Source organism: Drosophila mojavensis, unplaced genomic scaffold (assembly GCF_018153725.1).
Source record: "Drosophila mojavensis isolate 15081-1352.22 unplaced genomic scaffold, ASM1815372v1 contig_136, whole genome shotgun sequence".
Taxonomy (NCBI): domain Eukaryota; kingdom Metazoa; phylum Arthropoda; class Insecta; order Diptera; family Drosophilidae; genus Drosophila; species Drosophila mojavensis.
Window position 1 is genome coordinate 4,989,782 of NW_025318667.1, and position 14,599 is coordinate 5,004,380.

General features: G+C 39.4%; 1 protein-coding gene across 1 annotated transcript; it reads right to left on the reverse strand.

Moving 5' to 3' along the window:
* Positions 1-4,518: 4,518 nt before the first annotated feature.
* Positions 4,519-6,542, reverse strand: LOC6585927 (microtubule-associated protein Jupiter). The gene is made up of 3 exons (XM_002011515.4): positions 6,325-6,542; positions 5,831-6,265; positions 4,519-5,083 (listed from the first exon to the last, which is right to left on the reverse strand). Exons 1-3 carry the CDS (start codon positions 6,329-6,331, stop codon positions 4,953-4,955), a joined length of 573 nt encoding a protein of 190 aa, XP_002011551.1. The 5' UTR covers positions 6,332-6,542; the 3' UTR covers positions 4,519-4,952.
* Between the last annotated feature and the right edge of the window lie 8,057 nt (positions 6,543-14,599).

The following is a 14,599-nucleotide window of genomic DNA, read 5'->3' on the forward strand; positions in this document are numbered from 1 at the left end:
TGTGCATTTGCATGCTGAGAGTGTACAGTGGCCACTCGCTAAAGCGGAGCACAGCTCGATAAATAAATACATTTATGGATGTATCGCAAAGGCAGGCATCGATAAATGTGGTTTAATGGCTTCAGTTATTAGCGATAAGATTGTCTGTAATCGATAATTTGTTTACGAAGTGCTGTCGATTCTATACATAAACTGTTGTCAACTTGCAGTAATCATGTGTTATCGATAACAGCAATATTAAAGATCTATGAGCTGTCGTCGATAAATGTGTTATACATGCAACTTGTCCTCATGTCTATTACTATCGATAGGTATGTCATCGATAAAGCTGTTCTAAAAGATATATAAATGTTAAGTTAATAGCTGTTATCGATAAAAGGCTACTTCTGTTACCTGTTATCGTTATCGATTAATACATTATGTATCAATTGGATATGACACATATCGATATACACGCTATCGATAAACTTGTTATTCCTTGAGTTCCACAATATAAAATCAATGATCAGATAATACAAAGTTTGCCGAAAGGGTATCTATTAGCCGTGCATGCCTCGATAATGGCTTCGCCTTATACCTAGAAATAGATGTTTTGTAATATTTGAGCGTTTTGCATACTCAACCAGGTCGCCATTAGCGTGTGCTCACCGTAGCAAGTTCTTCAAGTGCTCGCTACAAATTTGTAGCATACTTTTGCGGGCAGCTGGCAGCCAATTGGCAGCCGAGTGTCCAGTCGCTGGAGTCAATTGTTGCCGCTCCAAGGCAACAGCGACGGACAGGATAGGGGGTGGTGGGGGGGAGGTGGGGTCGGGTAGGGTCAAGTTAACTGCAGCTGAGGCCGCAGCACTTGGACTAAGCCAGCCAAGAAGTTTTGTGAGTTGCCAAAACAAGGCCAACTTGTGACGCAAACAACAACAACAGCAACAACAACAACAACAGCAAGCCTGAAGAAGAAGGGCAATAATATGAAATAAATTCCAATAGAGGCTGCCAGCAGGGTGGGGCCAGAGGTTGGCTACGAAGTGGGTTTTAAGGGGTAACGCTACAAATCCGTACAAATTGAATAAGAACTCAATCTTGGCTACTGTCAAAACAACTTTTCTCTGGCTGGGCTCGGGGTCGATTGGGGTAGTCCTGGCAACCGGACACCGCAGCATGAGGCGGAAAGATAAAAAAAAAAAAAGAGAAGATGAGAAGATGAGAAGAGGCACAAAAAAAAAAAAAACAAACAAACACAGACAGAATGAGCGAAGGGAAGGGAGTGAGAGTGAGAGAGAGTGGGCAAGGGGAGCGGGGAACAGCTATATATTGAATGGAATTGAATTGAAATGGTCGGGCAATTGTTTGTGTATCATTATAGTCATCATCAATGTGCTCATCGACTCGCCAGCTGTCGCCGACCCGATGCATATATCTCTCCATCATATAGATATGGCTATATTATCAATTGCTAACTCTATCTCTGTGTGTGTGTGTGTGTGTGTTTGTTATTTTTATGGCTGGGCAGCATGGCTTTTAAAGCCCAATACGCTCTTAGCGTCGTTTTGAGTTTAAGAAAGCATTTTGACTGCAGACTCCTGGTCTAATTACAGGATATCGTATGGTCCATCCACTCTCATTTAACCCTTAAAGCTAGCGACGTCTTTATATTCCAAATTTAATCTGAGTTTATCGCAAATCTTTTTCAGTGAAGCAACACGTTACGGAACTGCAGCCAATTACAGGGTATGCCACAGTCCAGCAACTTTTCAATTTTGCGCCATTCTAGTTATTTTCACATTTTCTTCCTTGCTTAGTAGTTCATCTTAAGTAAAGCTATGTTTTCTTTAACTTAAGATTATTTTACAGGGTATGCTTTAGTTGAGCTCCGTTAGCCAAACCATTTCATATCCCATATCTAGAGCTTTCTTCAACTTTTCATACTTTTAATGATTTCTATTTTAATTGAATGCAAATTTCAACTCCCCCCATTGCTTCCTCCGCCGATCCCTCTGCAATTGTAGGGTATGTGTCAAGCACCTTCTCTCAAATATGTCAGCAAGCAAACATTGAGCATGAGAGGACATCTTCAGATACACGCAATGTCCATTGAATTCCAATTAACAACGTTTAGCAAAATGATTGATTGACTCTACGGCTCGAGCGAAATGCAAAACCCAACCCAAAATTCAAGTATATATATACATACATATACACATATGTGTGTGCGAGTGTATGTGTGAGTGTGTTAATAGCTTTGCCAAGCCCTTAAGATAATCTATACATAATTTGTTCATATCCATAAAAATCGTGAATGCTGCAATCGAATTAATTTGTAAATTAACTTTTTTAGTGCTGGAAAATTTCAGTAAACAGTGTTGACTAGAAACAAATATACATACATACATATTTATATTTGTTTATGTATAATAATCATATATTTTGCTTTTTTTGAGATTTCAGATCACTGCAAACTGCCTTTTACAACACTGCAGTGCTGCATTAAAACTGCCAATAGTTATCGATAAATGCAAAGGTGTGACGATTGCAAATGTGAGCAAATTGCAAATTTAGCCACTGTGCGTGTATGTATGTGTGTGTGTGTGTGTGTGTGTGCGTGTATGTATGTGTGTGTGTGTGTGTGTGTGTGTGTGTGTGTGTGTGTGTGTGTGTGTGTGTGTGTGTGTGTGTTGTCATGTTATGTCAGGCGATCAATTGGTCTCGCTCTGGCCACGCCTACCACCAGCCGCCCCCCCTCGAGCCAGGCCGGCTGCCGCACCCGCTCCCGCACCCTCTCGCCCGGCTGTCGTCAGAGGCGGCGGCACTATTAATTATCATGTTAAAATGTAATTAATTAAAGATGTCGTCAACGCAGCCGTTGAAGCCGGCGCCCGCAACATAACTTTCAATGAAAAGTTAATAAATTACATAATGCCGTAAACGAAATTACAAACGCCATCAACGCTGACAACAACAACAACAACAACAACAAAAATGCCACCTGATAACAAATCAAACGAACATTTTTGTGCCGCCTATCGACAGGCGTCGCGACGTCAACGTCGACGTCGGCATCGGCATCGGCATTGGCACGGACGCTGATGTTGACAAGGCGCTCGCACAGTGGTACAATGTATTAGTTAGTCCAGCAGAAAGTGCTAATAATAATAAATATTAATAAATTGATGTATTTGCTAAAATATCTTTTTTTTTTTTAGATACGGGACAAAGGGTCTGAGGTGTCCAAAATCTGTAAATTGCGAATACTTTCATTCTTTCTTCAATACATGCATCTACGCCAAAAATTTGTGAAATTCTAGCTATAGTATTCAAATTACACTAAATGAATTCAAATTATCGATTATTATCGATCTAAATGGACAGAAGCTATCGAAAAAAAATTTATGTAGTGGTACTGCACATGGTATACAGGAGCATACATGTTAGGTGTATGTCTCTAGCGGTTGAGAGTAACGAGATATCTGTGTACATACGGAGGAGCAATGGACGAACAGATAGATGAGCAAATGGTTAGACGGACAAACGGATGGACGAACAGAGAAGGTAATTTGGACTAAGCTTTTCAATCTGAACAAGAATACATGCACTTTATGGGATCTGCCACGCCTCCTTCCGAGTGTTACATATTTTTTAAGAAAGTCATAAAACCCCGAACCCATTGGAAATGGGTTATCATAAACATATGCAATGGATAATGTGCAATATGCAATGGATAAATTAAGATAAAAGGCGATAATTCGAGCTCTTGATGAATCTTAGGCTACAAATAGACTTACCATAACTGAAACCTCTATTGTCAGACGGCAAACAAATAGATACAAGTTTTTTTTTTTTTTGCTGTACAGATCTCAATTTTATTTTCCAATCATTAAAACGTTATAAGACATATATATATATGTATATAGATGGATGTCATGATATACTATATATAGGAGGACGGTGAATTTCTACCTAAATATGTATCTACAAATCGATGCATACCTATTTTGTACATATATATATAGTTGAAGTATATATGTTAATATATATAGATATATATGGGTATACATATATATGTGTATATATAAAGGTATACAAAGATGTTGACTATGAATGTGAATAAATGTTTACTTGCATTTGATCCATTCTATAGAATATTCATATATATATTCATATATACATACGATGCATATGTATATATCTATATATATAAATAGCTGCTAGAATTGTGGATAAAGTGTGTCATGTCCAGTTTTGTTGTTCTTGCTGTGTAGATTCGCTTTGTGTGCTTTCTGTGGGTTAAATCTGATATTATGGTTATTCAGTAGCTAATTCTTTCAATTGTTATCCGGCTCTGTGTAAAATTCTGGTGGGTTTTGCAGTATTTGATAGAATATTTTAAGTGTTCCTAAGTGTGTGTAGTTCTCTTCTTTCGTGGGTTCGGTTCAGTATTTATCGGTATCTATGCAGTCTCTTGTTAGGTTTGTCGTGTTTTCTTTTCTCTTTCCTTGGCCTAGAAAGCGAAATTTAATCATTTTCTGTTTTACTCTGTTACGTTACTGTATCTTCTCTCTTTTTTCCGTGTAAGCGATCAATCCGTGATATTCGTATAGGTATTTTCCAGTATTTCATTTTTGAGTGAGTCAGTACAGTTTTTTCTTGTCAAAAATATAAAGAATGTATATATGGGTTTGTGATTTGCAGCCTGTCGATTCCTCGGAGATGTTTGTGTTTACTATTTTGGAATTTGTTTGCCTAATGACGTGTCGCAATTGTCCATTAGCTGTTTTTTTTTTTTTTTTTTTTTTGTGCTTTTCTGTATTGTATTTTGTAGTTTTTTAGTGTTAAAATCGGGCCTTGCGATCGTCATCTATATACCATCTTTAATGCGTTTGGTTGTCTTCTTTTCTTGTAGCTTAAGGGTTGTCGTCTTCAGTGTCGCAGGACTGGTAAATATGCTCCGAATATGGAGCTTACCAAAGTCCCGACGAATAACCGCCGGGCGGAACTCGACTATTCGTATTGGATGGCATCGTCTGACTATGTGGCTGTATAAAGTCAGTTGCGCCCGGCTTGTAACCCTCACCGGTAACTGGATTACCCTCTATTATCGAGCGCCATGCAAATAGATGAGAGAAATATATATATATATATTAGATAATGAGTGATGGAAAGATGGAAATTAGGGTTTGAGAATGGTAGATCTTTTTCGTGTTGGACTTCCATACAAGATCTATATAAATTCCGGTAAGATGACAGGTTGGGGGAAAAATGAATTGGCGGGAATGGTGAAATTATTTTCCATACCAGATCTAAATATCTCCTACATCTCAACATCTACATCTAAAACTAAAAAAAAAATATTTCCAATGCTTCCCATATATAAGCTAAGTGCATGGTAAATTGAAATGCTAGCGAAGGAATTGTATGTGCCGGCAATATTTTGCATACTGCATCTAAATATCTACCACCTTACCAGATCTAAGTGCATGATGGTAATGTGAAATGTTAGCGAAGAAGTTTGTAATAGAGAACATATTTTCCATGCTAGACCTGTTTCACAAGCATTTCATATACCAGATCAATTTACCGGGGAAATTTATATCTAAATCAAACTAAATCGAAATATTTCAAATGTATAATCATATACCAGATCAATTTACCGGGGAAATTTATATCTAAATCAAACTAAATCGAAATATTTCAAATGTATAACCTAAATATTTGCCTAACCATGATGAAAATTTTGGGCAAAGCTCATACAAGCTGTGCATTGTGTGGACTCTTGGTAAACTCTCGCACATCTCTATTCTATGATCAGTAGATATATAAGTGTTTTCAGCAAACATACCTCGGTTCTTGATCTTCCTGGGCTTTAGACCACCCACGCCATCACCATTCAGACCAGAGCCTGTAATCGGATTGCGCGAATAAAAGTTATCCTTGTTGTCGATCTTGACACACGGTGGAGGCGACTGCTCCACATAGTCGCCGCAAACACCCATCGGTTCCTTCAGATCGGGCTCCGGGCCCATATTGTCCAGCGAGTACGGACGTTCGGGATTTGTGCTCGAGTCGCGACGACTTTGTGTATAGACATCGTGTTTGTCGGACTCGACGAACTTAGCGTTGTCGGCCGGCACCGACTTGACAGCGTGGTCAGTGCATGGCAGGTCGACGTTCAACGTATCGGCCGGACGTTGCGCCTCATCGCTGGGCACGGGGGTAACAGGGCAAGCCTGATCCCGCTCGAAGGCCTGCGGTTCGCGAGCATCGGGAGCCTTATCTGGTGTTAAGACTCAAATAGGTACAATTCGATCGCCTTTCATCTGCACAGATACTTACTGCTCATGTTGGATAACTTTTATTTGCACACGGTAAACACTAAATATTTTCACCAAAAAAAAAGGAATATTCCAAACTTTTAAAAGAATTTGAATTTACAATCTGACCCGATTCACTTTTACAAAATATATAAATATATTATTTTGATTTTTTTTTACGATTTTTAGTTTTTGGTTGTGTTCAGCTCAATAACTGGACTAGGACTGACGAATGTATGAATATGGGGCTGGTGCCTTGAAAAATCCGACGATTTTCAAAGCGCCGCCTACTGATAAATACACACAAAATTTCCGGTGTTAAAGTGCTTGTCAAATTTTCGGACAACCGGTTAAAGTTTGACAAGTAACGCAAAGCATTCGAGAGTAGAAAAATTTAAGAACCACATATAATGAATTAAAACTAATATATATAAAACATAATTATTTGTTTTTTTTTTTTTTTTTTTTTTTTTTTCTTTTTCAAAAAGAAATTTTTGTATAAACTTAAGTTAATACATAGAATGAAATTTGAAGCGTTTGCTCCACTGTGCACGCAGCTCAATTGATGCGACCGTTTATATGTGTGTGTGGGTGTGTATGTGCGTGCTTTGTCATGACCCGCATAATCCGCATGTAAAACAAATTAATAAATAAATAATAAATAATAAATGTGCGTAATAATAATGACTAAAGAAATATCAGAAACAATAAATTTTATTTGAGTAGTCGCCAAAACCGCCGACAACAAATGCCAAAAACAAAGGCAACAATTATTAATGAGAGAGGGAGCGAGAGTGTGAGAGAGATGGGCGCTTTGCTTGCTTTGTAGCGTTTGGCATGAAGGAAGAAGGGGAGGGGTTGAGGCGCAGTGTCAGCAGTCGGGGGCGTCTGTCTCTTGTCATAAACGTTTATAAATTTGTTGTCTGCGCGTAAATAAAATTCGCAACAATATTAAAACTGATGCAAAGGCGTAACAGAACGATTGGGCGGCGGGTGAGGAAGCGGGCTCTTTAAAATAATTTATCGCATGCAATATTCACGCACGCACTCACACACACGCGCCGGCTTTTGCTGTTGTGCCGCTGCTTTAGAGACGCTTGCACGTTTTCACGCACATTTGTAAGCAAGTCAGGCAATCGCTTGCCCAATTAAATGCGTTGAAGCACACACGCACACACACACACACACACACAGACACATACATTCTCCCTCCTCACTCACACTCTCGCTCATAACTGTTATCTCAAAAGCTAATTCTCCAAAGTCAAAACACTCGCATTTTCGCTCATAACAGTTAAATAAACAGAGACAAAACCTCGCTCACTCACACGCTTGCTGCAGCCGCGCCTCTCTGCATGCAATCGTCTCATTTAAATATATGACACATACACACACACACACAGCAAGAACGAGAGGAAAGAAACCAAGAGCAATAACAGGCAAAATTAAGGCACAGTGGGCGCAGTGCCTTTAACATACACACATATAGCATACTTATATGTGCTTATGCAAATAAACCAAGCGAGAGAGAAAAGAAAGAGAGAGTGAGAGTGAGACAGAGATAATTCAATTAACTTTATTATAAGTTCTTCAATCAGTCTATCGCCTTCAACGTTCACGCTTCAGTAAAGCTTTCACGCACCCAACTCAACTGCAAAAAGATCAGAGCGTATACTTTGCATAAGCGCAAATGTCTGATCCCACCATCACCACCACAATGCAAGCAACGGTACACTGCGCTGCGCTACAGTCGGCGTGCCGCGGGCATCAGGAACTTCAATTGCAGCTGTCGCTTTGTCGCTGCTGCTGCTGTTGCTGCTGCAGCTGCAGCTGTCGCTTTTGTCGCAACGTCTCGCACTCTTGCTTCAGTTTAGCTGGCAGCTGACTGCGCTGCTTTTGTAAAATCATTTGACATGTCAACGTCGCGCAGTCGAACGTCGATCCCCTTCGCATGCCAGCACAGAAAAAAGCGAGTCAGATGCGCTCGCTCACTCTAACACATACTATATAGCGACCAAACCACATAATGGTTGAGGTGTAAGCGAGAGCATTGCCCGTTTATCAAAACGGCGCCCGCATGTGTTGCTGCTGCTGCTGTTGTTGTTGCTGTTGTTGCGGTTGCCGTTATTTTTGCCCTTCCTTCTTCTAGTTATTCTCAGTTAAAGTCGTGCAAGAAAAAGCGCAAATCAGCCACAATTGCCTCTGACAGACGCAAGCTCTTTTTGCCTTTGTGCGCCAGTGTGTGTGCATTTGTGTGTGACTGCATGTGTATGTGAGTGTTCAATACTTTGTAGCTATGACAGCGTGCGAGTGTGTGTGGCTTTGACATTATTTGTGCTGCGAGCTGACAGATTTTCGTTACGGCAGCATTAAATTGAATTTTGACATTTCTTTGCATATGCGAAATAGACACACACACACATGCACACACACACACACACACACACACACACACACACACTGTCATTTACACATATACGCGTGTATTTTGTCACATTTAAGCTGAGCCACTGGCAAAAAGCTACAGGCACACTCAGTCTCTCTCTCTCTCTCTCTATCTCTCCATCTCTCACACTCTCTCCTTATATCCCTTGACCAGCTCGCTTTATGAGTTTTACCTTGCACTCGAGACATCAATTGGCAAACTGACTAATGAAATAACAAATTATGATTGATTCGATTAATTAAAGCTCAACAAGCTTGTATCCATTGCATCTTTAAGCTACAATATCCAAGTTTCAAATTCAATTTGAGCCTAAGCAAAATGCAGAGGAGGCAAAAATATTTTGCTTTAGTGAGCAAAATTTCAATTTTTGTTGATTAAAGAGAAAACTAATTTATGTGGGTGAGTGTGTGGGTTAGTGTTTGGGTGTATGAGTGAGTGTTTGATTAACGCCGGATCGAACAGAGTCTAACTCTGATGCCCACTGGTCATATGGTCAGATGGAAGCACCTGCCCCGTTCCGGCCCGCCTCTATTTCAATGCTGAGCACCTTGAAAATTAATTTCTCACGTTTCACGTACAATTTGTATGACCGGAAGCGTTTTCAAGCCTGAGCCGTGCCTCTCTCTCTCCCCCACTCTCTCTCTCTCTCTCACTACATCTCTCTTGCTCTGTCTCGCTTTGGTCGGCCGCAATCCTTAGCCAATACGGCTAAGTTCCTGTCTCCTCTTCCTCATATCTCCACAACTAGCTATTCGCTAATGAAGGTTTCATATTGCTGCATCTGCTGCCCTTGTTATACCCTGTACTCGCTGCTAACCGCAGGTGGGTGTGATGTGTGTGTTTGCAAACTTATATGTTTCTTGTAGCAAAACTCTTCTAATACACTTAACAATTAGAGGGTATTCGGTATTTTCTGATTTAAGCATTGGCAGATATTTTAAGTTGAATTTGCGTAAAAAGCCTACTTGACTTTATTTTCATCTGGTTGTACTGCATATTTCCAATACATTTGAAGCATTTACCTCTATTAAAGCGTTGCTTCAGTTTTATTGCCTCCTACCAAAATAGGTACATACATATATAAATACCTCTATGCTTTTGCATATATGTAGGGTATCTGCTTGTATATCACTAATGCAGTATGGCTAGAATACTTATTTAATATAGACTAGATAACCTTTGTCTGCTTTTACTCTTCATATCATTTATAGGATATCTTCTATTCAATAATTTCATCCTCACTTTTGAAATATTTTTCATTAATTTCCCCTAATGAAAAAAAAATTTTTTTTGAATAAAGTTAATTCTTACATTTACTCTAAATACTTTTTATAGGATACCTTAGTCCATCTTTAATTACAGGATATGTTCTAGTATATCATTTAATTTTATTTTTTAATGTATATTCAATTTTGGTTTGTTTGAATGGGATTTTGCTATGCGTTTTTTTTATATTTTGTACAGCTTTTGTTTTACAGGGCATCTGTTAGCACATCAACACAACACTTGCATTCAGTTGGCCAGCTTCTTGTTGCTCTTGGCCATAGCACGTAGCCAATGAGTCCAATTCCGCATTCGGCTGCTGCCTGACCAAAGAGGCCACGCACCCAAATGCAATTGGCTAGATATGTGTGTGTGTGTGTGTGTGTGTGTGTGTGTGTGTGTGTGTGTGTGTAAGCACAAATACTCTTGCATGCATTGCAGTGCATTGGACAAAGCGTGTAAACTGATATATGATACCCAACTATCAGGCAAACATGAAGGCGGGTATGCCAAGCTAAGCCCATAGATATTATCTCTTAGGAGATCATTCAGATAGATAGATAAGTTATATATACACATATTCATATTTCAGTATATATGCCCAGTAACTATAGTTTCATTAGCAACATTGGCAAGACAAACAAAAGTAGTCATTATGAGAAGCGCATATAAAGGCGTTTGCATACAGTAGACGAGTTTTGAAATATAAATCATAGAATAAATATATATAATAGCTATGTAATATATAATATAAATATACATAATAGATATTGCAGATAAATAATTGTTGTTGTTATTGCTTTACAGGGTATCGCCTGGTCGTTCTGTTTGGCAGCTCGTCAGAAAGCATTCTCAACTTATTATTGTTGCGGTTTGTGCTGTGCTTCTGTTTAGTTATTACACATATTAGCTTGTGGCCAGCTTTGGCTTTGTTTGCCACAGACCAGAGACCACCTTTGTCAGTGAGAGAGAGGGAGAGAGGGCGAGAGAGAGAGAGAGAGAGTTGTCATGCGTGTGCTTGAATTGCAGAGGATTATGGGTCTTAATTTTATGATTGCTTCTTTAATCAGAGCAACTAACTGCACGCCAATTATGTCCAGACCGTGCTATTTGTTTCTCTCTCTCGCTCACTCACGCACTCACTCACTCTTGCCTGCTCGCTCACTCTCTTAGCAGCTAATCGATGTGCGTTATTTGCGATTAGCCGAACGAGCCAAATGAGCCACGTAGTCATAGAGCAATCGAGGGTGTGGAAATTGCTTATGTCTTGGCAATCATTTGTCTTGCTAAGAGAACGAGAGAGAGAAAGAACCTCGTACCACCCAGAACTGCCAGCTACCCAACCACGCCCACCCAGCCAGCTCCCCTTTGTTTTGTCGGTTTTGTCGGTTTTCGCTCCGGAGCATAATGAATGCGTGCTTAGCCATAATAAAATGTAGCGGCATTTTCCAACAAGCCACAAAAACAAGGCACAAACACACACAAACACACGCACACACACACACACAGACACAGGGGTATACCTGCATACACTAAGCGAAAATAATTAGTCGAGATTGAAGCGTTTATTCGTTTGGATTGAAGAAGTTATTGACATGAGCGAAATGAGGGAGAGAGAGGGAGAGAGGGGGAGAGAGAGCGATAAAGAAAAAGAGAGAACAAGATAGAGGCAGACAATGTGAAAGAGAGAGAAAGATGAGAGAGAGAGAGAGAGAGAGAAAGAGCGAGGGAAAAAGAGAGAGAGAGAAAAATGTAAAGGCAGACAAGGGTAAAGAGAGAGAAATATGAGATAGAGAGGAACAGAGACAATGAAAGAGAAAGTGAAAGAAATGTATATTTATGTATATAGTATATAGAGAAAAACCAAGCCTATCGGCAAGCCGTGTTCATATCTTCTATCTCTCTCATTCTCCCCCTTCGCACTTTATCTGTCTCTTTGCATATTTAAAATACACATAAGAAGCATTACCTCTGTCTTGTTTATCTCTCTTTCACCCTAAACATCTCTCACTTTCTCACTAGACTCTCTCTCTCTCTCTTACTCTCACTCATTTCACTTTAATATTTGGTTTACTTAAAACTCTTTTTTCTCAGTGTAGCTCGCTGCATTCAAGGCTCATTCATAGGCCACCCGCAAGCTACTGCAGTTGCTGTTGCTGTTGCTGCTGTTGCTGTTGCTGTTGCTGCTGTTGCTGCTGGTTGCCAGCAATGCAATAAAACATTTCACAATGCGAGGCACTCTGCGGACATCATGCGGCAATTGGGTTTGCAGTGCAACATGTGGCGCTCGGTTGGGATCGCCGAGCAGCAAAAAAAAACTTAAGCAAAAATGCAACAAAAATCTAGAAATCCTATTCTCAAATCTCTCGCTCGCACTCTCCCACTCTCTCTTTCTCACGCTCGCACTCTCTTTCTCTCTCTGTTGTCTAGTCATGCTTGAAAAACATGTAAATAAATAATGCGACAAACACTTTAACCAAATAAAAGACAAACAACAACAACAACTAGAAATACCCTGTAAATAATAAATAGAAATGGCTTAGAATAACATTAATTTAATTTGTTTCGTAAAGTATTTTCAGTTCCTCTTTGAAGCATTTCAATTTTTCCACATAATACAATATTTGCTTTCAAATAGAGCCCGAAATCGTAATACTAAGTAACACCCTGTAGAGCCCCATTAATCAAAACCTATAAAGCCATATCCCTGGAGGGCGTGGCGTTCTTAGTTTTAGTGCTAGCTCACTGTTGAACTTCTCCAGAGATAGAGATCTTAATGCATATGGTCTGCCCCTTAGGGCGTGGCAGTCGAGAGGTTTGTCGAAATGAATTTGTATTGCTTTTCTAATTTGCAACATAAAAATTTATTTGCGATAAGGTTATGTTGCTTGAATTAAGCCAACAATGAGATAAAGCTCTAGAATTTCAGTGAAATTAGTTCAATTATATTATTAGTTCAATAACTAACCAAGCCACCCATTTTTTTTTTTTTGTTATAATAATCCGAAAATATATGCTTATTTTATTTTTGTGAGGTTAGGTTAGCATTTCTGTCCCAAAATCGAGAGTTAGGTTAATGTAACTATAATTAAATTGGTAATAATGATGGCTTAAGCATGTTTCAGTCGACTCATTTTAGGTTTTGTAGCGTCAATATTAGGTTTGATTATAAAAAGTGAGGTTAGAGCACATCAAAGTGTCATAGCATTCACCTAAAATTAGCTTTAACCTGCCTCGGAAATTTTAGCAATTAAAACTTGAATGTAACGGTCTTCTTCTTCTATTTTAGATTTCGGTTTCTGTTTTTGTTTCAGGTCGTATTTTTTTATATTTTAATTTAGATTTTTCTGCGTATGAAATTTTTTATCATAACTCATCAAAGTAGTTGCCAATGACAACGCTTTGGCCCTTTATTTTTCCGTGCCTCCCATTCCACGCCGTTGCGGTGAACGATGGGCGGAGGGCGGGCCGTGTGGGGGCGTGGTCAGTCGCGGGGCTTAAGGGTCGAGTCAGTGGATATTTGGCTTATCGCTGGAATGAATAAAGAAAACTTGAAAGCCTTTTAGCCGAGATATGCATATACACAGCACTCTCTCGTTCTCGTTCGCTCTCTTCATCTCTTTCACTTTCTCTCTATCTCTAGCTATCTATATATACACTCAAGTGCAAGAAAAAGGCAGTCGTTAAGTTTATTAAGTGCCCAAATGCAGATAAACTAAATGAGTGCATGCCAAATGGTGAGGGCGAAGGCGGCTGTGGCCAAGGCAAAGGCAATTTACGCAGGCAATGCAAGTTATCAAGTATCTTTGGACCCCCTCTGGCCCGGCAAGCGTTGCGCCTATGGAAAAGTTTCAAAGTAAACGAACAAGAGTGAAGAAGAGATAACAAACAATGTGCGGCTAACGGTGGTCGGGCAAATTACCGTTGCAAGCTGCAAAAACTTCATGGCGGACTGCAAAGATTAGCGCTATCAGTTAGCAGGAGAGAAAGAGACACAGATAGAGAGACAACGAAACAGAGCGAGAGAGACGTTAGCTTAAGAGCGCGACGGAGGAGTGGACGAGAGATAAAGCGAATGAGCGCGCTTTGACCGCATTAAACACAGTTTCAAGTGTTCACTTTACGCATGCTATATTCATATATACTAACACATATACATTTATATTTAAATGTATGCGTACATATTCTTATCTGTAGCAACCGCAGCAGCTGGGGGGAAAACAATAACAAATAATTATATTGTTATACAGAAAAAGTATGTTTTATAGCTGATAAGCAAGCAGCAGGGTTATTCACACACTGCGCACTAAAATTAAAATAAAAATAGAGCAACAAAGTCAATAAACCAAACATTTTAATTCATCGATTTTCAAATTCAAATTTTAATTCAAATTATTAACAGACGAATGCTAATTGGTATGCACAAATTGGCATACAATGTACTCAGACAAAAGCTAACTGCTGTAGATTTATCGGCTAACCGCGCAGCTATCAACAATTTGAGTGCTATGAAACCGCTTGGTATGGCAGTTGCATTTTATTTTTTTTTTGCTGTTTTTTTTTTTATATTTAGTACGCTGCGCACAGC

What these genes read in the sequence shown, in the direction of transcription:
- LOC6585927 (XM_002011515.4), bottom strand. An exon ending in CAGGAAGATCAAGAACCGAG is followed by an intron (nt 5,084 to 5,830) that starts GTATGTTTGCTG and finishes GCTCGATAATAG; the next exon opens with AGGGTAATCCAGTTACCGGT.